Genomic DNA, 22,301 nt, shown 5'->3' with positions numbered 1-22,301 from the left:
ACTGAGCAATTTTATTATTGGTTGCGAAAGCCAACCGGCAATGTAATCTCCCTTTCGGAAATGCAATGGAACCACACTGGCTGTACTACATGAGGCTGATAAATTATTCTAATGGTAGTCTTGGTTTTTCAAGGTACATGTGGAGTTTAAGCTGTGGTGTGTTAGGAAAGTGTGCAAGAGGAATTCACTTCATTCATGTTAATAAAAAAACAATTTCAGAGACCTGCGATGAGGAGGAAATTACAATGTCGCCAACATCAGTTCTAAAATAAAAAACGTTGCCAACATATTATTTTTACTCACTGGTATAATGTGGTATTTCATTTGATCATTTAAATTTCAATGTGGCAATTTGTTTAGCGCTAACATTTTCCCATATACGACATATCCACAAAATTGAGCTTCCTCTATGTTTCACAGTCTGTAGCGTGTTCAAATTGTACAGAGCAAAGGCCAAATTCTTGGATCTCTTTAGAGTGCACCTAATTTTGTGGCCTGTGAGAGTTTATATAGAAATAAATGAAAGCAGTACATGGCTTGCAATAACAAGAACAGCACTTCTGTTGTTGTCGTCATTGCAGTCTTTTCATTTAAAATATTGCTGGACCTCCCATGTTGCATAGGTGTCTGCACCAGAAGCAACAAAATGACTTGTGTTTGTCTATAGTTGACCCGATACTGGTGGTACTTACAGCATGGGCCCTTACGCAGCACCTTGATGCGCCTCTGAGTGTGGCACTGGGCTTTCTCCAGCTCGCACTCGTTGGTGTAGGTGGACGAATCGGACCCGCACACTGGCGCCACCAAGGATGGACATTCACCTCTCTTGCACACGCACTCTGCGTTGGCCGGGTCGTTTGGGTCTCGCTCGCACACTGCGCCAAAACCGCACAGCTTCCCTCGGCAACCTGAATAGGAGACAGTTAAGTTACATTCAACGTACGTTATAGAAAAACGAATCTGTTGACAATATTTTGCCTGGGAGAGCTTGGTTGTATTGTACACCAGAAGGAGCACATTTACTGACGAATCCTTACACCTGAACAAACCAGCGGTGACAAACATGTCCTTGGCAGACATAATAAAGCGATTCAAACATGAAACAATGACAGCCGTGAAAACACCAATGCAACACTTCTGATGATTTCCTTCCCTTCAGGTCCACAGTGACACACTGTTGCCAGCATAAACCAAAGAGGGCAGAATAAAACACATGCATGTGCTTATCGTTCCAAGTTGTAAGAACATAAAACACCAAGTTAGAAACTAATTGACCCTTGTCGTGGCAACCCCAGCTGGTGCTTCGCTGCACTCACTTTGAAAGCCACTTGGCAGCCAGCTGGCAATGTGTCCTTGCGGAAAAAATCAAAAACAAAAATACTCTCAAAGGTACCCCACCTGATCATAACTCAGCGGACAAATTCACACTCATGAGAGTCTTCAAAGCCTTGTGTACTGATGAGAAACATGTCACATTAGCATGCACTTGCACACAGATAGCCACTTCTTATCACTGGCTCCCAGGCTTAGACTTTAAGCAGTCCAGCATGTCCGCTTGGATCGGCTGCTGGGTTTTGCTGAAGTAGATGGACAGTTTGATACACATTGTGCGCACATCCACAAAAACAGAGAGAGTGTGTGTGTGCGTGTGTGTGTGTGTGTGTGTGTGTGTGTGTGTGTGTGCAACCAGTCCAACTTCTCCCCTAGCCATCTTATTGTATCCTAGGAGTGAGAGTCCCGTGTGTACGTGTGTGTGTGTGTGCGTGCGTGTGTTGAGTTGTCCACTATTCCCAGTGGGAGAATGCCTGACAGCTACCTGAGCTCTCACGATTTTGTACCTAGGGAAACCATGTCTGTTTGTGTATTCGTGCATGTGTGCACGCGTCCAAGTGTGTCAATGTGTGTACGCGTGATATGTAGGTGTGTGTTTGTGTTTCATTCACACACTCACACAGACTGAGGGTGATAGAAAGACTGGCGCAACAAACAAGTGTGCAGCTGACTTCACTTTACACCACATATACAGTATGTGTTTGTGTGTCCAAAGTGCCAAAGTGTTAAGTCAAACTCTGACAGGTTCAGGTGAGAGAATATAAAGGGAGGGTAAAGGTTTAGAAATAAAAACTGAATGTATGTAACCATAGTGGTGAAGTGCTTGTTGTGGTGCAAAGTGTATCTAATAAAAGACACTGTTCAAGAGTTTCTTTCCAAACGAAAACAGATAAGTGACAAATGAAGAGCACTATGTTGTTTGTGTGTATGCACTAGTGACATGCAATCGGTCGGGGCTTTCAATCCATTCTCTCCTCCCTTCTGTTAAGACAGCCTCTCGTCCAACGCCCCCCATCTCTCTCTGTCTCTCTGTCTCTCTGTCTCTCTGTCTCTCTCTCTCTTCTCTGTCTCTCTGTCTCTCTCTCTCTCTCTCTCTCTCTCCCTCTCTCTCGCTCTCCCCCCCTCTCTCTCTTGTGCTATTTTTTTAGGACACTGTATCTCTTATCCTCATCCTCCGTGTGTAACTGCTCACAGAGAAGAAAGGGGGGGGGGAAAAGTAATTGGAGGCAATTAATTTCAAAGAGGCTGCTCGTTTATTCAACTTTGCGAGGGGCTAATAATATTGTGCCCTGCTTAGACATCCCTTCCAAAAAGAAAAGAAGCGCTCATTACCCGTGGCAGCCAGTATTAGCAGTTATTGAAACTTTGACTTTTTAAAACCAGGTTAACAATCAAAATAGTAACCCCGCCATGCCTCTTACAACCACGCAACTTTGAATCTAATCACCGTACAAAAAAAAAAAAAAAACTCTGCGGTGGATGGACGACGAATCCAAAGAGGCAAACATCAATCCTCATACTACGTGATGAAAGGCTAAGAAAAGAAGGACTGTTTTCCCTTGACAGTCGACACACCACCTGGAGGGGCAAAAAAAGACAGAGGATGACGGTTTGCAACCATATCTTTTCTGCAATGTTTTTCTCTGAATCCTGACTGTAGCCTCAAGCTGAGCCGAGTGGAGAAAGACTGACATTGAAGCTGCAGGCGCGGTCAAAGCCAAGGCGCCGTATCAGGTGCACACAATGGACTGAATGTACAAACGGCATACTTATGTGCTTCTCTCCTGGGGGAGACTATGTTCTTGATGATTGTGTTTCCTTCAGATCCATAAACACACACACGATATTTAAGAAGAACACTGCAGCTAAACAACAACTCTCCCCCAAACCTTGTCAACAATAAATAAAAAATGGGTTGCAGCTGGCTGGGACGCAGTTTGATTGACAGGTGCATCTTTGGGAATGTGGAAATAATGGGAACAAAATGGATGAGGTGGACTTGTCCAGGAGGAAGAAAAGTATCACTTTACAGAATCCATTCAGCCATGTATAGTATGGCATATGTATGCCACCTGACTTTAGCTGAGAAGTGGAGTAAATGTGACTCAAAGAGAACACAAGCAATGTCAAGTTTGTTGTTTTTCATTCAACAAATTAACAATATAGTGCTAATAACTTGGAAAATCTTCAAGCACTCATCACTGATCTTTCAAATGTGTAAAAATATGTGTAAGCAATATGATGTGTGAAGTTGTTTGGTCATCGTTTCACAAAATAAAAGCAAATGTTTGCCAATAGTTGAACACTGTGCTTTCAAGAAGGACTAAAGCAATCAGAAAGTAATTACTGTTGAGAGGTTGAAATCAGAGGATGTGTACCTTAGGTATTCGATTAATTTAGACACCTATAATTAATAACCTAGCTTGTCCCATTCTACACAAAGTCGTAAAACACCCCTTGCTATGTTTTGACTAGAGGTCAAGGGCTTTCTCTATTCAGTCCACTCTTACCCGCACCCTGTTTCTCTTAATAAAAATGCTCTTGCAGGAGCCGAGAGTCAGACCTCCATTCGATCATTGCTGTACGCACAGCGACGAATGGACTCTCCACCTGCAGGTGTCTAAAAGGACTTACTTGTCTCCCGTGTGGTTCTTGCAAAATAAGTTGGAGTGAGCACAACTCTAACAAATTCTGTCTGTTATTAACTTTTTGCAATGTATGACTGAGCAGATGATGCTACTAAATTTTCATGTGAACAGGCTTGAGAAGAATGGAGACTTACTCAAACAACATGCATAATTTATAAAAACTCTATCTACAGCATTTTCCACTTCTACAACAAATCTACTTGATTGACGTTTAGAGTCCCCGAAGTCTAAAAAGCCTGTCCATTCAACTAACCAAAATCACAAGATCTTGAATTTCAACTTTAAAGTTCCTTGCATGATGAATGCAGTCACGACAAGATGGACAAATATAATTCTGAAAGAAGAACAATGAGTATATGGCATGGAGACGATGCACTTTTTCTTTCTTGTAGGTGCCGAACGCTATCTTTCAAGTAAGCATGTATAAGATAAAGTAATTTAACATTGCATATTTCCGGACTATAAACCTCTACTTTTTGCACAGGCTTTGAACTCTGCGGCTAATAGTCCAGTGTGGCTATCTATTGATTTTTCATGATTATGATAATATTGTATAATTTGCGCACATTCTCTTACATATAAAAATTAAAATACCTGTGGCTAATAGTCCAGTGCGGCTTGTATATTACCAAATAAAGATTTTCCCCGAATTATAGCTGTGCTTGGATTTTAAACATGTTTAGTGAGCGTGTGTGTGTCTGCTGTAAAGAATGTTGACTGGACGGTGCTGCTAGGTTTACACTTTGATCACTATTAATTAATAATACGAACTGCTGCCATTTCCAGTGTGAATACAAGCTTTGCAATTCTGTGTCTAAAGGTCTTACAGAGTGAAAATGAGTGTGCACATGCTTGTTTGCTCTTCCATGCACTCAAAGAGTGTAAGGTAATCTCCCTTGAGCCCTGCAGCATTACAAGCTTCACTTCCATGCTGCTATTTTTTTTTCTTTTCTATTGGAGGCTAAGGAAAAAATCCCATTGCAGAGAAAGACATGTTCAGGTTGTACTTGTTAGAGGAGACATCTTTTACAGGTAGCGCTTCATCCATGTTGGGGCTCGTCCATTAAATATGATGCTTCGACAGCGCCTTAAGTAACGACAGAATAACTCATGAAAGGGAAAGTGTGGGACTGTTGTGTTTGACACACGACACACAAGTTACTTTAACGTCATAGCTATAGCCACTGCTGATTCAGTATGTTCCTCATTTCCCCACTCAAATGGCTGCACACAATATTGATTTAAAACCTTGGCCCATAAATATCTTAATGCACATGGGGCATGCTGGGTATTTAAAAGATTCCATATTTTTTGATGGACTTCAAACTGAATCAGAAAAGCATTAGAGAAGACCAAAAGGAAACAAGTGAAGATAGTCATGAATAATTAAAAGTCATGAACTGACGCAGGACTAGAGCCAAATATCTAAGAAGCACATGGGCAGCCAAGGCACAAATCTGTCAAATCACCCGTTGGTGTGAAGTCCCAGATTTGATAAGTGACACAAACACCAGCTAACAACCTGGAATGAAAGTGGTAGGTGCTTCAGAGGGAGACACGGCTCAGTGGCATCAAAGTGACATCGCATCAATGTTGAATAAGTGTAAATTCATTACACTCCAGCACTCCTGAGGGACATCTTCCACTCACTGCCCACTAAATGGAGCCGCTCTTTTTTTCCCCAGCTGATGCTAAGTAATACAAGGGGACTCTTTTAATGCTTCTCTGTCTTGGGCCCTTCTATTTATAAGCAGTGCGCCTATTAGTGGCCGTGCTTGAAAACTTGAGGCAGTGAGGGGAAAGGTTGTCATGACAACGGGTGCTGATGCAATTAGAGCGGCTTGCATCATACAGTAAGGGAGTCAGAACTTTCCATCGTGCACACAGGTGGCTCAGATCACAAAACCAGCAGTCAAGTTCAACTCCCTCTGCATCTTCAAGGTGATGCGCACGGTTCATTTGCAACCATAGTCAAATCTCGTCTTGATAAATTGCTTTGGCTCACTTCTTGGGTGTAAAGTTATTTAAAATGTATTTTATTTATTTGTTTTATTTAAATTTAATAAAGGTTTTAAGAGATAATACAGGAATGGAGGTTCTAAAATTAATTGAAAGCGATACCTTTACTCCTGCATACTTTTTCACTATTTATAACAGGGCTCGGCATTCATAATGGTTCCACTTAAACAATTTCAAACTGCGTACCTGACTACAACACCCTCTCTCACACATGAGCCATCTGTTTCTCACTCAGCTCATGTGCAGGATGAACACATTAGCCAAACAATAGACCAGTGGTTCTTAACCTTGTTAGAGGTACCGAACCCCACTAGTTTCATATGCGCCTTCACCGAACCCCTCGTTAGTGTAAATGTATTTCTTTTAAATTCAAGACATAGATGTTTTTTTACTAATGCACAAAATGAGCTGTGCATGAACATCACCTCGTTCAAAGAACAAAACCAACACAATGCATGAACTCGCAACAAATTACATACTGGCAAATCAGAAGCTACATGATAAAACAGGTTTGTTCGGACCTCCTCAGTGAGGGCTCTGTCGAACCCCTGAGACCGACTCATCGAACCCCTAGGGTTCGATCGAACCCAGGTTAAGAACCACTGCAATAGACCTTATATTGAGCACGCATAGGCTAGAGCAGGCCACTGCAGTTAGTTTGGCAATTTAGGAAAATGAGAAGTAATTTTGGAGACGGCGGGGACTGAAGAGAGGACATTAACTTCATTAGCGGAATGAAGACAATACTATATGTTGGAAATATGGTTGACAAAAAGCGTGTCCCTTGTTGGCGTAAACTTTGAAAAGCAGATTGTTGCTGAAGTTCACTGTATACATTGCTGCATCAAAACCAATAGGTCGTTTCTAGAATACATATTCTGCTAGTTAGGATATTGTGTGTCTTTTAAAACAAACCTAGATCTGTCATTCCCCCATGCTGACGTTGTTTTCTATTGTTACGTCTGCTCTGGGATCAGTCATTGCTATTTGTAGACTCCCTTGGCTAATGCTTCTTGGTTTCTTTTAATTATGTCCCACTGGCATGGAGTGCAGCTGAACACGGCAGACAAAGAAGCAAGACACATATGAAAACCTGTGGTGCATAATTATGTGTAAAGCCAACGAAATATTGACATTATAGCTATACCTAAGGCTGAGTGCTTTGGATTCTAAACACGTTATAATCCCTCTTGAGTCGCCCCCCTCTCTTTGACACTAGATATGAATTTGAGTGCCTTCCTTTGCATCAGTTATACAGTGCAATTGTGACATTCAGTTAGCCACAATTGTGGAAGAATTCACACATAGGGTTGATTTCACTTCTGTCGAAAGTTTATTCCATGTGCATGTGCCCTGCAGCATAAAAACTACTGGTAAATGCCGCTTGAGCCAAAACTTAAGACGGCATTGCCTCTAGAGCAGTGGTTCTTAACCTTGTTGGAGATACCGAACCCCACCAGTTTCACATATGCGCATTCACCGAACCCCTCTCTAGTGAAAAATACAATTATTTTTTTTCAAATTCAAGACCTAGATGTTTTTACTGGTGCACAAAATAAGCCGTGCATGGACATCACCTTGTTCAATGAACGAAACCAACACGAACTCACATAAACTCACAACAAATGACATACCTGCAAATTAATGTGACTTCTGCTGTTGCCTTTGCGAGACCAGTTCAGATATGCGTCATCACGAATTTACACGACATTCAGGTGTGTTGGGACCTCCGCAGTGGAGGCTCTGCAGAACCCCTGAGACCGACTCACCCAACCCCTAGGGTTCGATCGAACCCAGGTTAAGAACCACTGCTCTAAAGCTATTCAAGGTTTTGTAATGGAGCCAACTTGCTGAATTTCATTTCTATTTTCTGACGCACAAATTGTTTTCAAATCAAACGTCAACAGATATCTTGAAATGGATTCTTGCTCAAATAAATGAGAGAAATAATTCATAGCCTCGCAGCGGCACCCTGCAGAAATCAGGAGGAATACAAGTTACATAAGCAAAAGTGCAGCAGCTATATCGATCGCTCCCCTCATTTATTGTTCTTTTAGTCTTGGAAGCAAGCAGATGATTCAGAAATCAACTATGAAATATGACAGTTGTTGAGAGCAAAGAACATCTGCCTACTCATCCTTGTGATGGAAGGGGGAAAAATGTTTGATGGGTATGACAATTTTTATGTCGACAGTGAGCAACAGTGAATGACAATTGCTTAAAGTCATAGCGGTCTTGTCCACGAGAATAGTGTGTCTGTCTTTTGCTTAATAAATCCTAGAGTATGACACTGAATTAGATCATCACTATGATTTACATTATATACTGACATATACAATATTACAATACTTGACATGCATGAGTCATCTGTTTAACTGGAATAATAAACATACGGTATTCATACCCTCAACTTGTGGTTGGGAATATGATCTGATGATAATGGAACAGAATCAGCTGGAAAAAAACTGTATTGTCTGCCGGTATTCGTACCCTCACTTGTGCTTGGGAATATGATCTGATGATAATGGAACAGAATCAGCTGGAAAAAAACTGTATTGTCTGCCCGCTCTACAGTGTCTTTTTTTGTTCAGGTTATCAATAATGCAGCCATGAATGACAGAGCCCGATTCTGTCACCTCCTATCTCCTGCCCCAACTCAGCAGCAGTTACCCACAGAACTGATTTCTACGGGTGTGCAATATGCATGAAGGAAGCAGCCAGCATTGCTGCCGGCACACTGTTGGCTTCAATTATTCAGCCAAGCCCGTATTATGAGGAGAAAGAGTCCCGCTTTGTTCACATCACTGAGTGTGACATCACTTCACAAAGACCTCTGATGCACTTCGGTGAGAAAATATTTCTCTCTCGCCTTGGGTTTTATATTTGTCTACTCTTTACGATTACAAGCAGGCATTGTGAGAATCGTCTTTTAATGCGCAACGACACTCTGAGAGATGCAGCGAAAAAAGATAATGATGCAGAGACATGCTGACAAGACCAAAATTCCAGAAACAAACCAACTTTGGAACTCTGTAACTTGGAGACTGTGGCTGCATGGTATGAACTACTTTTTAAATATTCAAACAACTTCGAGCTTTGGAAGAGTTCCCTCAAGTGACTCTTGTCCAGTTGACGCTTGGCAGAGGGAAGCCATGCCATCAAAACAGAACTGTCCTTGAAAAAAGGAGTTGGACAGGAATGTAGCCCCGCAAGCCGGCTCCTGTATTCGGGCACTCTTTGTATATTATTTATTTATTTATTTATTTATTTATTTATTTCCCTGGAATTTTGGAGGAAGCCCAAATCAATAGCAGATGGCAGCAGGATGCATCTCACAGGCAACCCGGGGAGGGCTTGGATGGCGAGCCAGGAAGCGTCCGCGTTCCTAGATGAGAGAGGCATGCCTCCTCCATATGGTCCTCACCGACATGCCTCAGCACAACAAAGTGCACACGGACTCATTAACACAGGGTAGCTGGGAGAGGAAATGGGTCTAACTTGTGCATTAGTGCCACCATATGGGAAAAGAGGACAGGGCTCGCCTTCTGATGGCTTTATTGTGAGGTAAATTTGAGATCCTGCTGACGCAAGGTAAAACCTCACAGATGTCCAAACACTGTCTTTGGGCAAATAAGTGTGCCACAAGCGATGTGCCAATTGTCATTACTCAATTTGACTTAATTGCTCTTGAAATTATTATACCTGTACTATAAATAATGTATCTGTTGATAGCCACAGTTGACAGGAGATACTAGGGGGGCACTCACAAAATCTGTCCCTTCTCGTATGACAAAAATGTCATTTAAGATAATATGTGCAAAATATGTGCTCTTTTAATATATGTCAAGTTTCATAAAACAATTCTTGGAGCACGTATAAAAGAGCCACTATCCTACGCCTGCCGGCTATGAAACTTTTACATTAGAAAAGCGCACTCTGACCAAATGAATCAAAGAAAGCTACTTGGGAGTAAGCAGGACTAAATATGGACACATAAAGCTCCTTTGGTTTGTATCGAGCCTCCATCTAGGAGGATGTGACGAAACCGATTGTTAGGACGATCAGCCCGGTCTGGATGACCTGTGGCTGGCCTAGTTGTGGAGGCACCTCCAATGAGAGCCATAATTCACCTCCCCTCTGTGCACCTCCTCATTCAATTGCTTTGGGTCTCTGATCAATAGCCACAGCCAGTGTGGCTACAAATCACTTCATTTTGTTCGCCTCCTCCCGTTCTCTTTCACCAGCTTCTCTGCAGGGAAAATAAAACGAGCGACCAGGGGATCGCAGATGTGGAAAATTGACCTCTTCTTTAAAACCAGTTCAACTACAGATCTCCAAAGAGGCCAATAGGGAGTATTTGAAGTGATTTTCATATGAGCAAAGCCTCATTGTCACTGTTTGCAAAGTTTTATCTTCGACTCTCTCTCTATTAATAGCCCTGAAAGTTGAATGTAGCATATAATTGCATTCCCCCTAAAATCAAAATGTGACATTGCCTGCATATCCATCACATTGAACATATTCTCCCAGGTACCTTGAGGGCCTTCAGCTCACTTCATTTTCACAATCACATACATTTGGAGAGGTTGGGTAACCGTAAGTGAAAGAGAATGGGTGTGGATTTAAATTTATTGGCAGTAGACAGCACACGCACTGCTGGCTTTAACCGTGTTATTGGAGTGATGTGAGATGCCACAGGCAGCCACTGCCGAATTAATTGAGGATGACACAAAAGTAAAACATGCTTTTGTGCTTTTCTTTAGCATGCTTGTTGTTATTTTCTCTGTGAGAAGGGAAAATGAAAAAAAACAACACCGATACAACTTGGGTTAGCGTTTAGTTTGGCGCTGAATGGGAGAGTGCTTAGCACCATGACTCAGATCATTTGTCTTCATTTCCTCTATTATGAGCACTTAGCTCATCCTGACCCACAGCATTATGCCACCGCTAAGTTAACAGCTGTGTGCGGGCAGCTGCACTTTCACTCGTGCACACACACACTTGCAAGGATTTACAACATGAGCAATCAGATTCAACAAATAGGTAACTAATCACAATGTGAGCCTTGGGTCATCCTTTGCTCGGTTCTGTATATTGGTGTAACACATCAGAGTGGATCGCTGGCTTATAACCAGCTCCACTCACGGGCGACAGCATTAACCATGTAATGAGATTCAACAGAGGAGAAAACGTACGTCAAAACAAAGTTAATAATGCAGCATTTTTACACACTGTCAGAAAGTGATGAAGTCAATTAAATCTTTATATATTGTTTGGACGTCCATGGTGTACAGATGCACTGTATTGTACTGAATATACACAACCAACCATTAACGATACAGCTTGTCATCATTAGACTGTTGGATAACTGAGGCCAAACCCAAATAAATAAACAAAAATAAAATAAATAAATAAATCTAGCCCTGTTTTTCAGATCCAGATTATGAAATAATGATCATCCCTCCTTTATATTGAAGCTACAACTAATACGTTTCAGCTAAATCCAACAAATACATAAACACGCAAGGCATAAAAGCAGTCCTTGTCTGTTTTGTTCCTACCATAAAAAGCACTAGTAACAGTACAATATTAAACACTACAAGCAGTTATTTTCAACTCATTTCTCTTTGCTTAACCTCCCGCTAAAACTGCTCCTTTCACCAAGCCCTTCTGGAAATAATAAAAAAATAAGAGACAAAGTGCTTTTTACTCGCGCACAGAAACTCATTTTCAACAGTGCCAATCAGAAAAGATTGTCTTTCACAAGTGCCATTCTGTTACCCTGGGCAACAAGCTCTATTTTTTTTTTCTTTTTTTTGCAAGCATAGGCATTAGGCACTGCCATTTGTCTTTGACTGTGCCTCAGTCTGTGGTTGTGCTTGTTAATTATCCACTCCCAATATGTCCCCGATACTAAGGAATGCCTCAACACATGGCTCTTCTTCTGTTTTAAAATAATTCAACAAACAGATTCTCCATCAGAGCTTTTTAGTCTCAGGACATCAGTGGATAAGGCAAACTGATTTTGTCCACTTTTTCTTATGACATTTTGACCGATACTGATGTTATATATAAACGAACATCCATAAACATTTAGGTTTTTGTCTAAAAATTATAATATTCAAATGATCTACATTATTTATTTATTTTTGCTATGTCCTTTGAAAATGTTCTAATCATTCGAAAATCTTGCAGACACACGGTATATATTAAGTAGATAAAGTTTTGTAGACCTGCTTTCTGTGCAATTCTGCTAACATACTGTGCATGACCTACTTGGCATAAGCAAAAGTTGCTTTAAATTTTAACTTCCCGGTCCATTAAAATGTACAAATAAACATAGCAGCGTGAAATAGAGACTGGCTCATTTAGAGGGTGCCTCCGTTTTTGCTTCAGAGCTTATCTATCACGCCTTACGTTGAGCAATTTATATGGAAAATACTTTTAATGTGCAGCAAAGTAGCACATCGCCTGCAAACGAGACATCCGTTTCAAATACATGTCAGCAATGTTTCATCTATTAGAGGCTTTTTGGCTGAGTGATTCTGCAACCTCCCGATGTTTAACATATGGCGCTGCAGATAAATGTTGCTCATTGTCTCTCCGGCACCACGCTCACTCTCTATAGCTGCGTAAAGGCAATTTTGTAGAAAAGGAAGGAAATCATTTTTCGATTATCACGGACTATATGCACTCACGATCGTTAGCACCAATGACACATCCTTGAGGCTGATTACAACGCTGCTTCCTCTCAACACTCCAAGAGGGATCATGTCAGGCTGAATTTGTTCACCTGTAGCTTCAACAGATATAGAGAAAGGCCTCGTGAGACATTTTGTACTCTGCCTGAACTTTACCGTGCAAGATCTAATTCCAAAGCTCACGTTTTGTTTGGGAATCCTAAAAACGTAACGCCACCCCTACCTCTGCGTGAACCTTTTGTTTCTTTCGTACATACACAGCTGCCAGCACCTCTTAAGCTTCACCTTCCGAGTTCAATCGGTGAGCGTAGCCGACTTGTTTTGTTTTGAATAGAGCAGCTAAATGGATGTGGCACACAACAAACGGCACTTATGAAAGTGGGCAAACTGAGAGCTGCAACATTTCGACAGGGACAATGTGCTTGTGGTACTCAACAAGAATACAAATGCACATGCTTGTTTTGTCGTCCGCTTTCCATAAATCAAAGTAAAAGGCACACTATAAGTTTCTTTCAAATCACCATAGTAATGAGTGCTATAGTAATTAGTAATTCATTGATAAATGCTTTTTTAGGTTTACAATGTTTAAGGTATTTTATCTAATGTTTATCAAATATAAGAAAAAACTGAAAACTCTGGGTGAACTTATGTGAAAACTAAACTCGAGAGTTTGGACGGCCGTCATACTCATCTCATGAGAAGTCAGTTTACAGCAATGGGTGCTAAGTGAAAGCGTGAATGGAAAAAAAGAGAAATATGTGCAGGATGTTTTTAGAAATGCTCTTGCTCTATCAAATCTGACTGCGGTATCACCATACATAACACACACATATACACATATATTTGATTTTGTATTGCGTTATACTTTAAGGGGTCATTAACTTATTTTCACATAATTAAGCATGTGTGCAGTACATCTGAGGCCTGACCCGCAATACCTTTTTCATTCACTTTAGGTGAACTGATTTGGACACTTTAATGACTACTAAGAATACATGAAATGAAATAAGAATGGAAACATTTTCTATTTCTTTCTACTATGTGCAAACTTGTTTTAAAACTGAGGTTATACTGTGTATAACCCCAAAAATATATTCTATATAAAGACCAAGGACATACGCACTTGTTTTGCAAAACTGTTTTGATCAGTTTAAAAACAGGTAATTTTATATTATGAGTGGACCTATTTTATCTGGTCATGATGCTGCCTCCAAAAAGCCCTTGGAGGTCAAATAAGAGGGCAGCAATAAGTGGTTTACTGATGCTTGTGTGTTGAGTGTTTGTCATCGTACAGCTCAGGAGAGTGGCCTTGAAACAATGATTGTATCAGATTTGCTTTCTATTTAATGGAGTGCCAAAATGCATTAAGTAGAATGATTTATGTACTAAATATAGGCCGATTCGTACGCTCAAATGTGTGGAGTGTGGTTGTATGAATGTCTGTGTCGTAAAGAAATGAGCGCTAGTAAAAGCCTACACTACATAAATCAACTAATCCATTATTTCAGCAAACTAGTCATCCATCCACCCTAAGTCATGAATCCATCACATCAGTTCTGTCCATCATATCCATTAAATCAATCTTGTTATTTAATGTTACACATACAATCATCCAGCCATCATGCTTCCATCTATCCAATGATTATGGGATTTCTGCAGTGATGCCGGCCAGTGGTGGAGGACCCAAGTATGGGGGAACAGAGAGGCAAAGCAGGATGAACCTAAAAAAAGGATTTATGGTCACAAGAAAAACCCAAAAGGCAAAAAAGTTCCACAGACAACTCAAAATACTAAATTACTGAAGTCCAACAAATCAAAACTCAAAGTATGAAGGAAACACAAGAGAACAAAAACACTCACCACTAAAAGGATTCATGGTAACTGATAAAAGACTGAAAGTAACCAGGGAACTAATGTTGCATTAGAGGCAGGTGGAAACACGGACATTTATGATTTCTGACGAGAAAAAGTGCCCTAGAATGCCCAGTGTGTGTGTGTGTGTGTGTGCGTGTGTGTGTGTGTGTGTGTATGCGTGTGTGTGCATGCGTGTGTGTCTGGGTATAATAGCGGCAGGGCCAATGGAAAGGGCATCATGAATAGTGCATTAGGACGGGTGGGGTCAGACTCTTCAATGTCCGTAACAGAGATGATCTCCAGCTGGTTTGGGGGCGGGGGGTTTGATTAGTCAGACATTGTGTGTCCATGTGTGTGTGTGTGAGTGTGTGTCTTTTTCTAAGAGCGACTCTTCCATATTCATGTTTCACCTATAACTGGAGTATTGACTGTCACATGAGGCCATTTACATCCTGGAAATTGGACTGGATATTATAAGAGGTGACACCGGAGGTGGGGGTCCGACCTTTGAACCTTTCCTTGTGTGTGAGAGTCAGTATAGAGGTTTTGTTCAATTTGTTTGAGTGTACATTGAGGCTTCGCTCAATAACATGAACGCTGACAAAGAATGTTTTAATAACGCCCTCCTGGATCGCATTTCAATCTTCAGTCCACTGATGAATGGACCAATGGATACATATCACACGCTTTTGTCCGTCTGCTCTATGCATTTCTCTTGTAATATTATTGTGCCACACACTGTATAATAGTAGTATTTAATAACAGTTCAGGCAGGCAGGTAAACAGCTTCGACCGATCTGTTCCTTCACAGAAATGAGACCAATCTGAAGCGGGTCAGGGTTGATGCCTTAGTCAGTAATGGGGAAAAAAAATACTTTCATACAATAATTTCAAAATAACCAAATGCAGCTCAGGCTGTTTCTATTGAGTGAATGCTGTGGAACAAGCAATTGCTTTTTTATTGACATTTATGAAATGATTATGGATGGCAACCCTGAAGCATCGTTGCTCACCTCTAAACATGCACAATCAGAATGTAGCAGAAGGATCAACCTCAGAAACGTGACCTCATCCAGATCCTCACCAAGTTCTCTACAAAGTTTCACGAAAATATTGGTTCATTTGTTCTCGTATGCTTAAAGTCAAATATAGCTTAACTTTTTGTATGCAACGATACTCTCTCATGCATAAACACACCCAAGGAGTTCTATCTTCACTTTTCTTTAACACCTCAGTGTTTTATTATTAATCTTTACACAAATTCTCTCTGCACTCAGAACCCCTCCAGTTTCCATATCTAAACACACACACGCGCGCAATCACACACCCACTCTGGCTTCAATAATTGATACATTTTCCAGCTCTCTCACTAAAAATAGCCTGATCATCTTTGCTTTATTCAGGATGCTTTTCTCTCCAAATTCAGACTGCACAGGCTGAAATAATGCATAACCACATAGAGCAACAACACACCCACCCTCCCCCGCACACAATAATTCTTGCTGTGGTGGTGTGAGAGATACAAGTCCCGAGGACAGGAATACTAATAACAAAATGTTTCCCAAGCACACCGATCTCCTGTTGAGCCCTCAGGCAGGAGCACAAGAACGCAGCAACCCACCCAAACACTCACAAGCAGCCAATCAGAGGCAATTTTGGCTTATGCAACGCACGGGCAATCCTTCATAATCCATCACTATCCTTGAGTCTGTCCATCGAGGTTTCATAATTAATGGCAAAAAGACGGACTTGCGTGTACAAAACACCAAGATGTATCCAGAATTTGTATTCAGCCGCTTCAGCTCAGGGGCCATGCTGAAAATCATTTGGGAATATTTTAGAGGACGCGCTTTTGTTTTCTAATTAGTCAAGGTGAGAGGTACTCTGTTCATAGCTGTTTGTTGGTTTGCTTAGTTAGTGAACAAAAATATTAAAAAGGACAATTTATGCAAAATCTTTTGATGGCGTTGAACACATTCCACGAGACCTTTCAATTTGTGTCCAAATGTATGTAAAAGTCCAAATAAAATAATACATTTTAAGGAGCAATGGAATAGTTTCCACTCCTCTAAACACCATAGTTACGAGTTCCATTCCTCTTTAACCAAGGGCATCCTCCATGACCAAATAATAATACCTGCATAACATTGCCGGTGTCTGTATACGGCTACTAATATAGCAACATTGACCTTTATTTTTTTTTATAATGAATCATTGCTTTGTAGCTTAATGAAAAGTTGACTTGCCAATGGCACATTCAATTGTTCATGTCAGTTCCAAATGAGGTCATTATAGGTTAAAAAGTCATATTTAGAGTACTGATAAAATGGTGTTGAATTGACTCGATTTTATTTCATCATGAGGTTGCACAAGTTTTTTTTCTCATCTAGATCTGACATGTTTTTTTTTTAATGTAGACTATGAAACAGCTATATTCAACATGTTTTCTTCAGTGTGACTTCAACTTGAGGCATGCCCCACGACTCCACCACGTGTTTTGTTTCAGCTAATCAGCAAAAATAGGAAGTGCATGGCCATAGTATAATTGTGATTATTATAACTAAGTAGTAGAAGTGTTGTTTAGAATGGTAGCAACAACAGTAGAGGCAATTTAAAAGTTCATTGAAGAAAAAGCAAAAAGTATCGTACCGTCATACAACAAACATGCTGTGTTGTGTAAAAAAATGAAATGCTCAAAAGACAGTGAGGTCAGTTATTAAGAATTTCAACTTGCAGAGGGAATCTATCTAAAGTGCAAGGCACTGCATTGTGCCAATCTGTGAATCCTTCCAAATCATTTTTATCTTCCCCAGTCTGTGCTCTTATCTCCAATACGACCCATATTCATCCGATCGGATCTAAACTCTTTTCCATGCATTGCCATTTTCCCCAACAATTGTATCTTGCATGAGGTAACGCACAGTGCTTACAGTTAAATATATCTTGGAAAAAAAACTCCTCTTCTCTTTTTTTCTGTCTGATGTGCACTTGAAAGTAAATGTTCTCTTGAATGCAGAAACGTACTTGAATCTCCTCTCATGGACCTAATAGGCTGCATGTCGTCTTGCCAAGTGTCTCCCCTGACTTCTCTCCTGGCTCATTAAAACTCAACAGACGAAAGCATTTCCTTAAAGAAAAAAAGAAAAAAGTGGCATTCTGACAATGGCTCTGACCCTTTCCATTGTGTCTTTTCACCATTTAGTAGATGGAGGAAATTTATAAAAAAAATCAAGGACCTCTGGCCACGTCCAAAATATTGAGTATTAACCAGTTGTTTGTTTGTTTGTTTGTTTGTTTGTTTTAAAGGGGCAAATAATAAATTATTAAGTGTTTCCATATTGAATGACATATATATACTGTCAAATTCATTTTAAATTATTTAATTTACTTTAATTGAAATGAATTAATTTACTTTCAGATCATCGAGTGTTTTTAACATTTTCATTTTCTATCAGTCTGTGCAAGAATCGTGCTGATTCGAAATGACTACTGGTGCTTGAGGCAACAAGAGCAAAGGGTAGATCAGTATAAATTTTTCCTATTTGTATAGTGAACAAGTGAATAAATTTCCAGCTGCCATGGGCTTCGACTTGGGACCAGTATTGCTTGTGGGGTTGTAGAAAGATTAACTAAGTAGCATTTGTGGCATGTAGATATTTGCGCTTCTGTGTAGAAATATTGTGCATAGTAAGGGCTGAACAATTAATCAAATTCAAATCAACATGGGAACGTAGTAGAATGCAATTTTCAAATCGCAAAGGATGCAGAAAAATAATAGTTTTTTTTTTATACGCGCTTCATAGCTACGTGTATGTATATTTTATGTATTTATTAGGGTAACTGGATAAGTTCCAAATTGTTCCATCCTAGGGAATAGTTGCTTTACCAGGCATTTATGTCTCAGCAAAGACTTGCAGAAATATGCGAAATGCCATTTTTTCGCATTACATTTTCAAGCACCCAGCTACCCTAGCTGATTTAACCCAGATGTATTCAATTAATATCAAATCATTGCACTTATAACTTGCAATCAAATCTTCATCACATCAGCAACTGACCAGTAAAAGTGGGAGAGAAAAAAAAGCATGCGATTATTAAAATGAAATGTGGAAAAACTCAAAGTTTAACCGTCAAAATAAGAAACTTGTTATTGCAGTTACGGCAATGTGGTGACAGGAAGCAGCTGTGGCAAAATTGGAGTCTCCTGACACCAGTGGCTAATGTCACAGCTAATAAATCACAAGTGGAAGCACTCACACTCATATTCTGCGAGTGTGTGCGTGCATGTGTGTATCAGCTGTCCAGGAAGTTGGAGCAACATAGTAATCTGGAAACACCACCTGGTCAAACGCAGACCTCCGCCTTGGCTGGTCCAGCAATATTGAGACTACAAATGCATCTGATTGTGAACTGGGGTCACCATGGTGACAACAGAGATGCTGTGCTTTCTTAAGACTAGCCCGGGCAGCATCAACACCATGCCTAAGATGTTATTCCGCTGTCAAGTTTTTACCTACTGTATCTTTAAAGTCTATTTATAGTATTTGTCTACTTTAAGGTAGTAGTGGCGCGCCAGCAAAGATATGCTCTGTCTTTATAACGAGCTTGGGCCAAATATCCATTTTCAATAAATGGAGCTGCTTGCTCCTTGAAAGGGCACTAACTCCTAATTATCAAGACAGAGGGAGGAGGCTGAAACTGTAAGAGTTTAGCACTACCACCGCGCATGCCTGTTCACTTACTGGAGTGAGGGAGCTTTTTATTTCGCATGACTTGTGTTTACACCTGTCACATTATGACCATGAGCCGCTAACTCTTCATGGAGTAAAGCACAGTTTACTGTAAATGAGTCTGTTGGTCTTAGAGCTATTTGTCAGAGAGTGTACTTTGCAGCTCCATCAGTAGCAATGCTTTTATTATGTTTGGAGTGACTGCGGCTGCTTTTCCAATAATACTGGAGAAAGACTGCTGACATGGACTTCTGTTCCTTCTTAATTTTTTGGAACATTGGCAACCACTTTGTGCAAAATGTGCACTACAGTATTACAAATATCTCAGCCTATCTCTGCACATTCAGCGTCATCTAACCAATTCCGTTTCAAAAAACAAACCGCATGATATGTGTGACACTCATGGAAAAGCAAACATGCGTCCATTTGAGTATAAAGGGAACATCATTTTTGAGCACAGGTTTGTAACACACATTAAGGCTCCATAAGTTACGTGCATGTTGCGTAAACAAGCTATGAAAGGCGTTTTAGGCAAGGACAGGCTGGTAAACAACATAATGTGTCTGAATCATCCACTCTGCTTCTGGCTGGCTGTCACGTGGCAGCAAACAATATGTTTTATTGCGTAAATAGCAAATACATTGTTTGTTGACGTCTTTCTGTACACTCAAAGATAAAAATACCCAAAAAAAACATCTGGTCGAAACATTACCATAATAGCAATTTAGCACTCTACTTTCTTGGACTTCCTCTTGCTTTTTACTGTCATAAATATTATTTGAGAGGGCAACAAGCAGCATATAGAAGCGTATGTGTGTGTGTGTGTGTGTGTTTGTGTTGTGGACGGGTTGAAATAAATGGTGTCACTTGCACTTGTTGTTGTATTATAATGGTGTGAGACAGAACACAAATTGGTTGTCATGTCTGCCTCCATGAAGGTAATGCAGTGGATCACACAAAAGGTAAGAAAATGCTCACTGTGTTGCACACCATCCATCCATCCATCCATCCATCCATCCATCCATCCATCCATCCATCCATCCATCCATCCATCCATCCATCCATCCATCCATCCATCCATCCATCCATCCATCCATCCATCCATCCATCCATCCATCCATCCATCCATCCATCCATCCATCCATCCATCCATCCATCCATCCATCCATCCATCCATCCATCCATCCATCCATCCATCCATCCATCCATCCATCCATCCATCCATCCATCCATCCATCCATCCATCCATCCATCCATCCATCCATCCATCCATCCATCCATCCATCCATCCAGTCAGTCAGTCAGTCAGTCAGTCAGTCAGTCAGTCAGTCAGTCAGTCAGTCAGTCAGTCAGTCAGTCAGTCAGTCAGTCAGTCAGTCAGTCAGTCAGTCAGTCAGTCAGTCAGTCAGTCAGTCAGTCAGTCAGTCATATGTTTATGAGCTGAATAAAACAAAACTTGTATTTTCGTATACAAGAAGCCAAATAAATGTGTGCGTGCGTGCGTGTGTGTGTTTTCCCCATCACTACTCTAATCACTTAAATAATTTCACACGGCCTCATTATGGAAGACAACGAATGTGATGGAGGGCTCAGTTAACAACAGGAAATCAGAGTACGATATTGTTCAGCAACACGTTGACATGGCAAGACATTTCGTTCAATCTAATTATCATATCTAAGCCCGATTAACATATTAACGATGACATTTTTCACTATGATTATCTTTCAGTGCGTGCCAGTGTGCGCGTGAGTGTGCTTTTTTCCTTTTTACCACCTCTGTCAACACCGCCCAACAATTTCATTAGCGCCAACACTACCTGAACACTTCTGATTTTAATATAATAAACCAATTATGATTATTAAGGAAGCTCGTAAGACAAGGAGTCGACATCTCCACATGAATGAAGGAAATCATCTCCAGCATATTAGCACATGCTAATTTCCCGCAATATACATCAAGGTGAAAAGGGTACTATCACCACCATTGAGACTGAAAGACTTTGATAAGCAGGGAGAAATAATGATCCCACTCGTATTACTTGAATGTTATTCCATTTTTTTTGCCTTCTTTAGCATGATTGGTATACTGACTTGGAGCATCTGGAAACATTTGGAGTTTAAATGTGATTGGTTCATTTTACTAAGAGAGTAAGCACACATTATTCCACTTGTTTCTATTTTTAATGCAAAAAAAATTAATGACATTTTGATTTGATTTTGATGTTTTTATTAGTTTCATTTTTTAAATATTTATCACTTTGGGCACATTTACACTTCTCTGTTTCTTTTCAGTTAGACCAAAGATACGCTGATCTGTACAATGTCCAGAATCCTAAAATGAGCCAAATGAATACTTGCTGGAATAAATTCTATGCCATAACAGCCAACTAGGTCGTGTAAAAATGTTATATTGGGCAAGACGGTGAGTTTTTCATTTCTTACTGCACTTGCAGCAGTATTTTGGCAGTGGATATTTGTGAAACTAAGGAGAAGGGAGGAAGAATGCATTCAAAACATTTGTGTTCCTGTGGTGATGTGAGATTTGCAACTGACCACTCTTTCTCCTCTGGTGGGTAAACCTCAAACATGACGCACGTGATGGGGTCATGAAATGAAACAGAGCACCCCGACCAAGAGTTATGTGTACTTTCGAAGGGCATTCAACTTTGTGTTGCTGGCGTCAAGGCCTCCACCGGGGTTCGGACGTGCAAACACTTCTGCGTACTTGGATTTCTGGGCAGGCAACTTTAACAGCATGGATTTGCCAACTTAATGTGAGACCTTCTCAGCCAGTAAACCCACCCCGCCTCTGAGATGCAGAAGATATTTTGTCTCTGTTGCGAGAAATCTATGATGTGAAAAGATTTAATTAAGATAGGCTGAGGAGTCAAAATTAATTCCGCTCCTCTGTGAATCAGGCATATTGCGAAGAACATAGGAGAGACTCGAGCAGATTAAATTGCATATTTATGTATGTGTGTGTTCAAATGTACCCCCCCCCCCCCATCCTTAGTTTA

At 40.5% G+C, this 22,301-nt stretch overlaps 1 protein-coding gene across 8 annotated transcripts in view; it reads right to left on the bottom strand.

Moving 5' to 3' along the window:
• Nucleotides 1–22,301, bottom strand: part of agrn (agrin) — a 180,706-nt gene that overhangs the window by 94,814 nt on the left and 63,591 nt on the right. For all 8 annotated transcript variants that reach the window (XM_068650015.1, XM_068650011.1, XM_068650014.1 and 5 more), the window contains one exon: nt 693–908. In XM_068650015.1, coding sequence (XP_068506116.1) covers nt 693–908 — 216 coding nt within the window. The remainder of the gene's footprint in view (nt 1–692; nt 909–22,301) is intronic.

This window comes from Syngnathus scovelli, chromosome 2, assembly GCF_024217435.2.
Source record: "Syngnathus scovelli strain Florida chromosome 2, RoL_Ssco_1.2, whole genome shotgun sequence".
Taxonomy (NCBI): Eukaryota; Metazoa; Chordata; class Actinopteri; order Syngnathiformes; family Syngnathidae; genus Syngnathus; species Syngnathus scovelli.
This window is presented reverse-complemented; position numbering and strand designations above follow the sequence as displayed.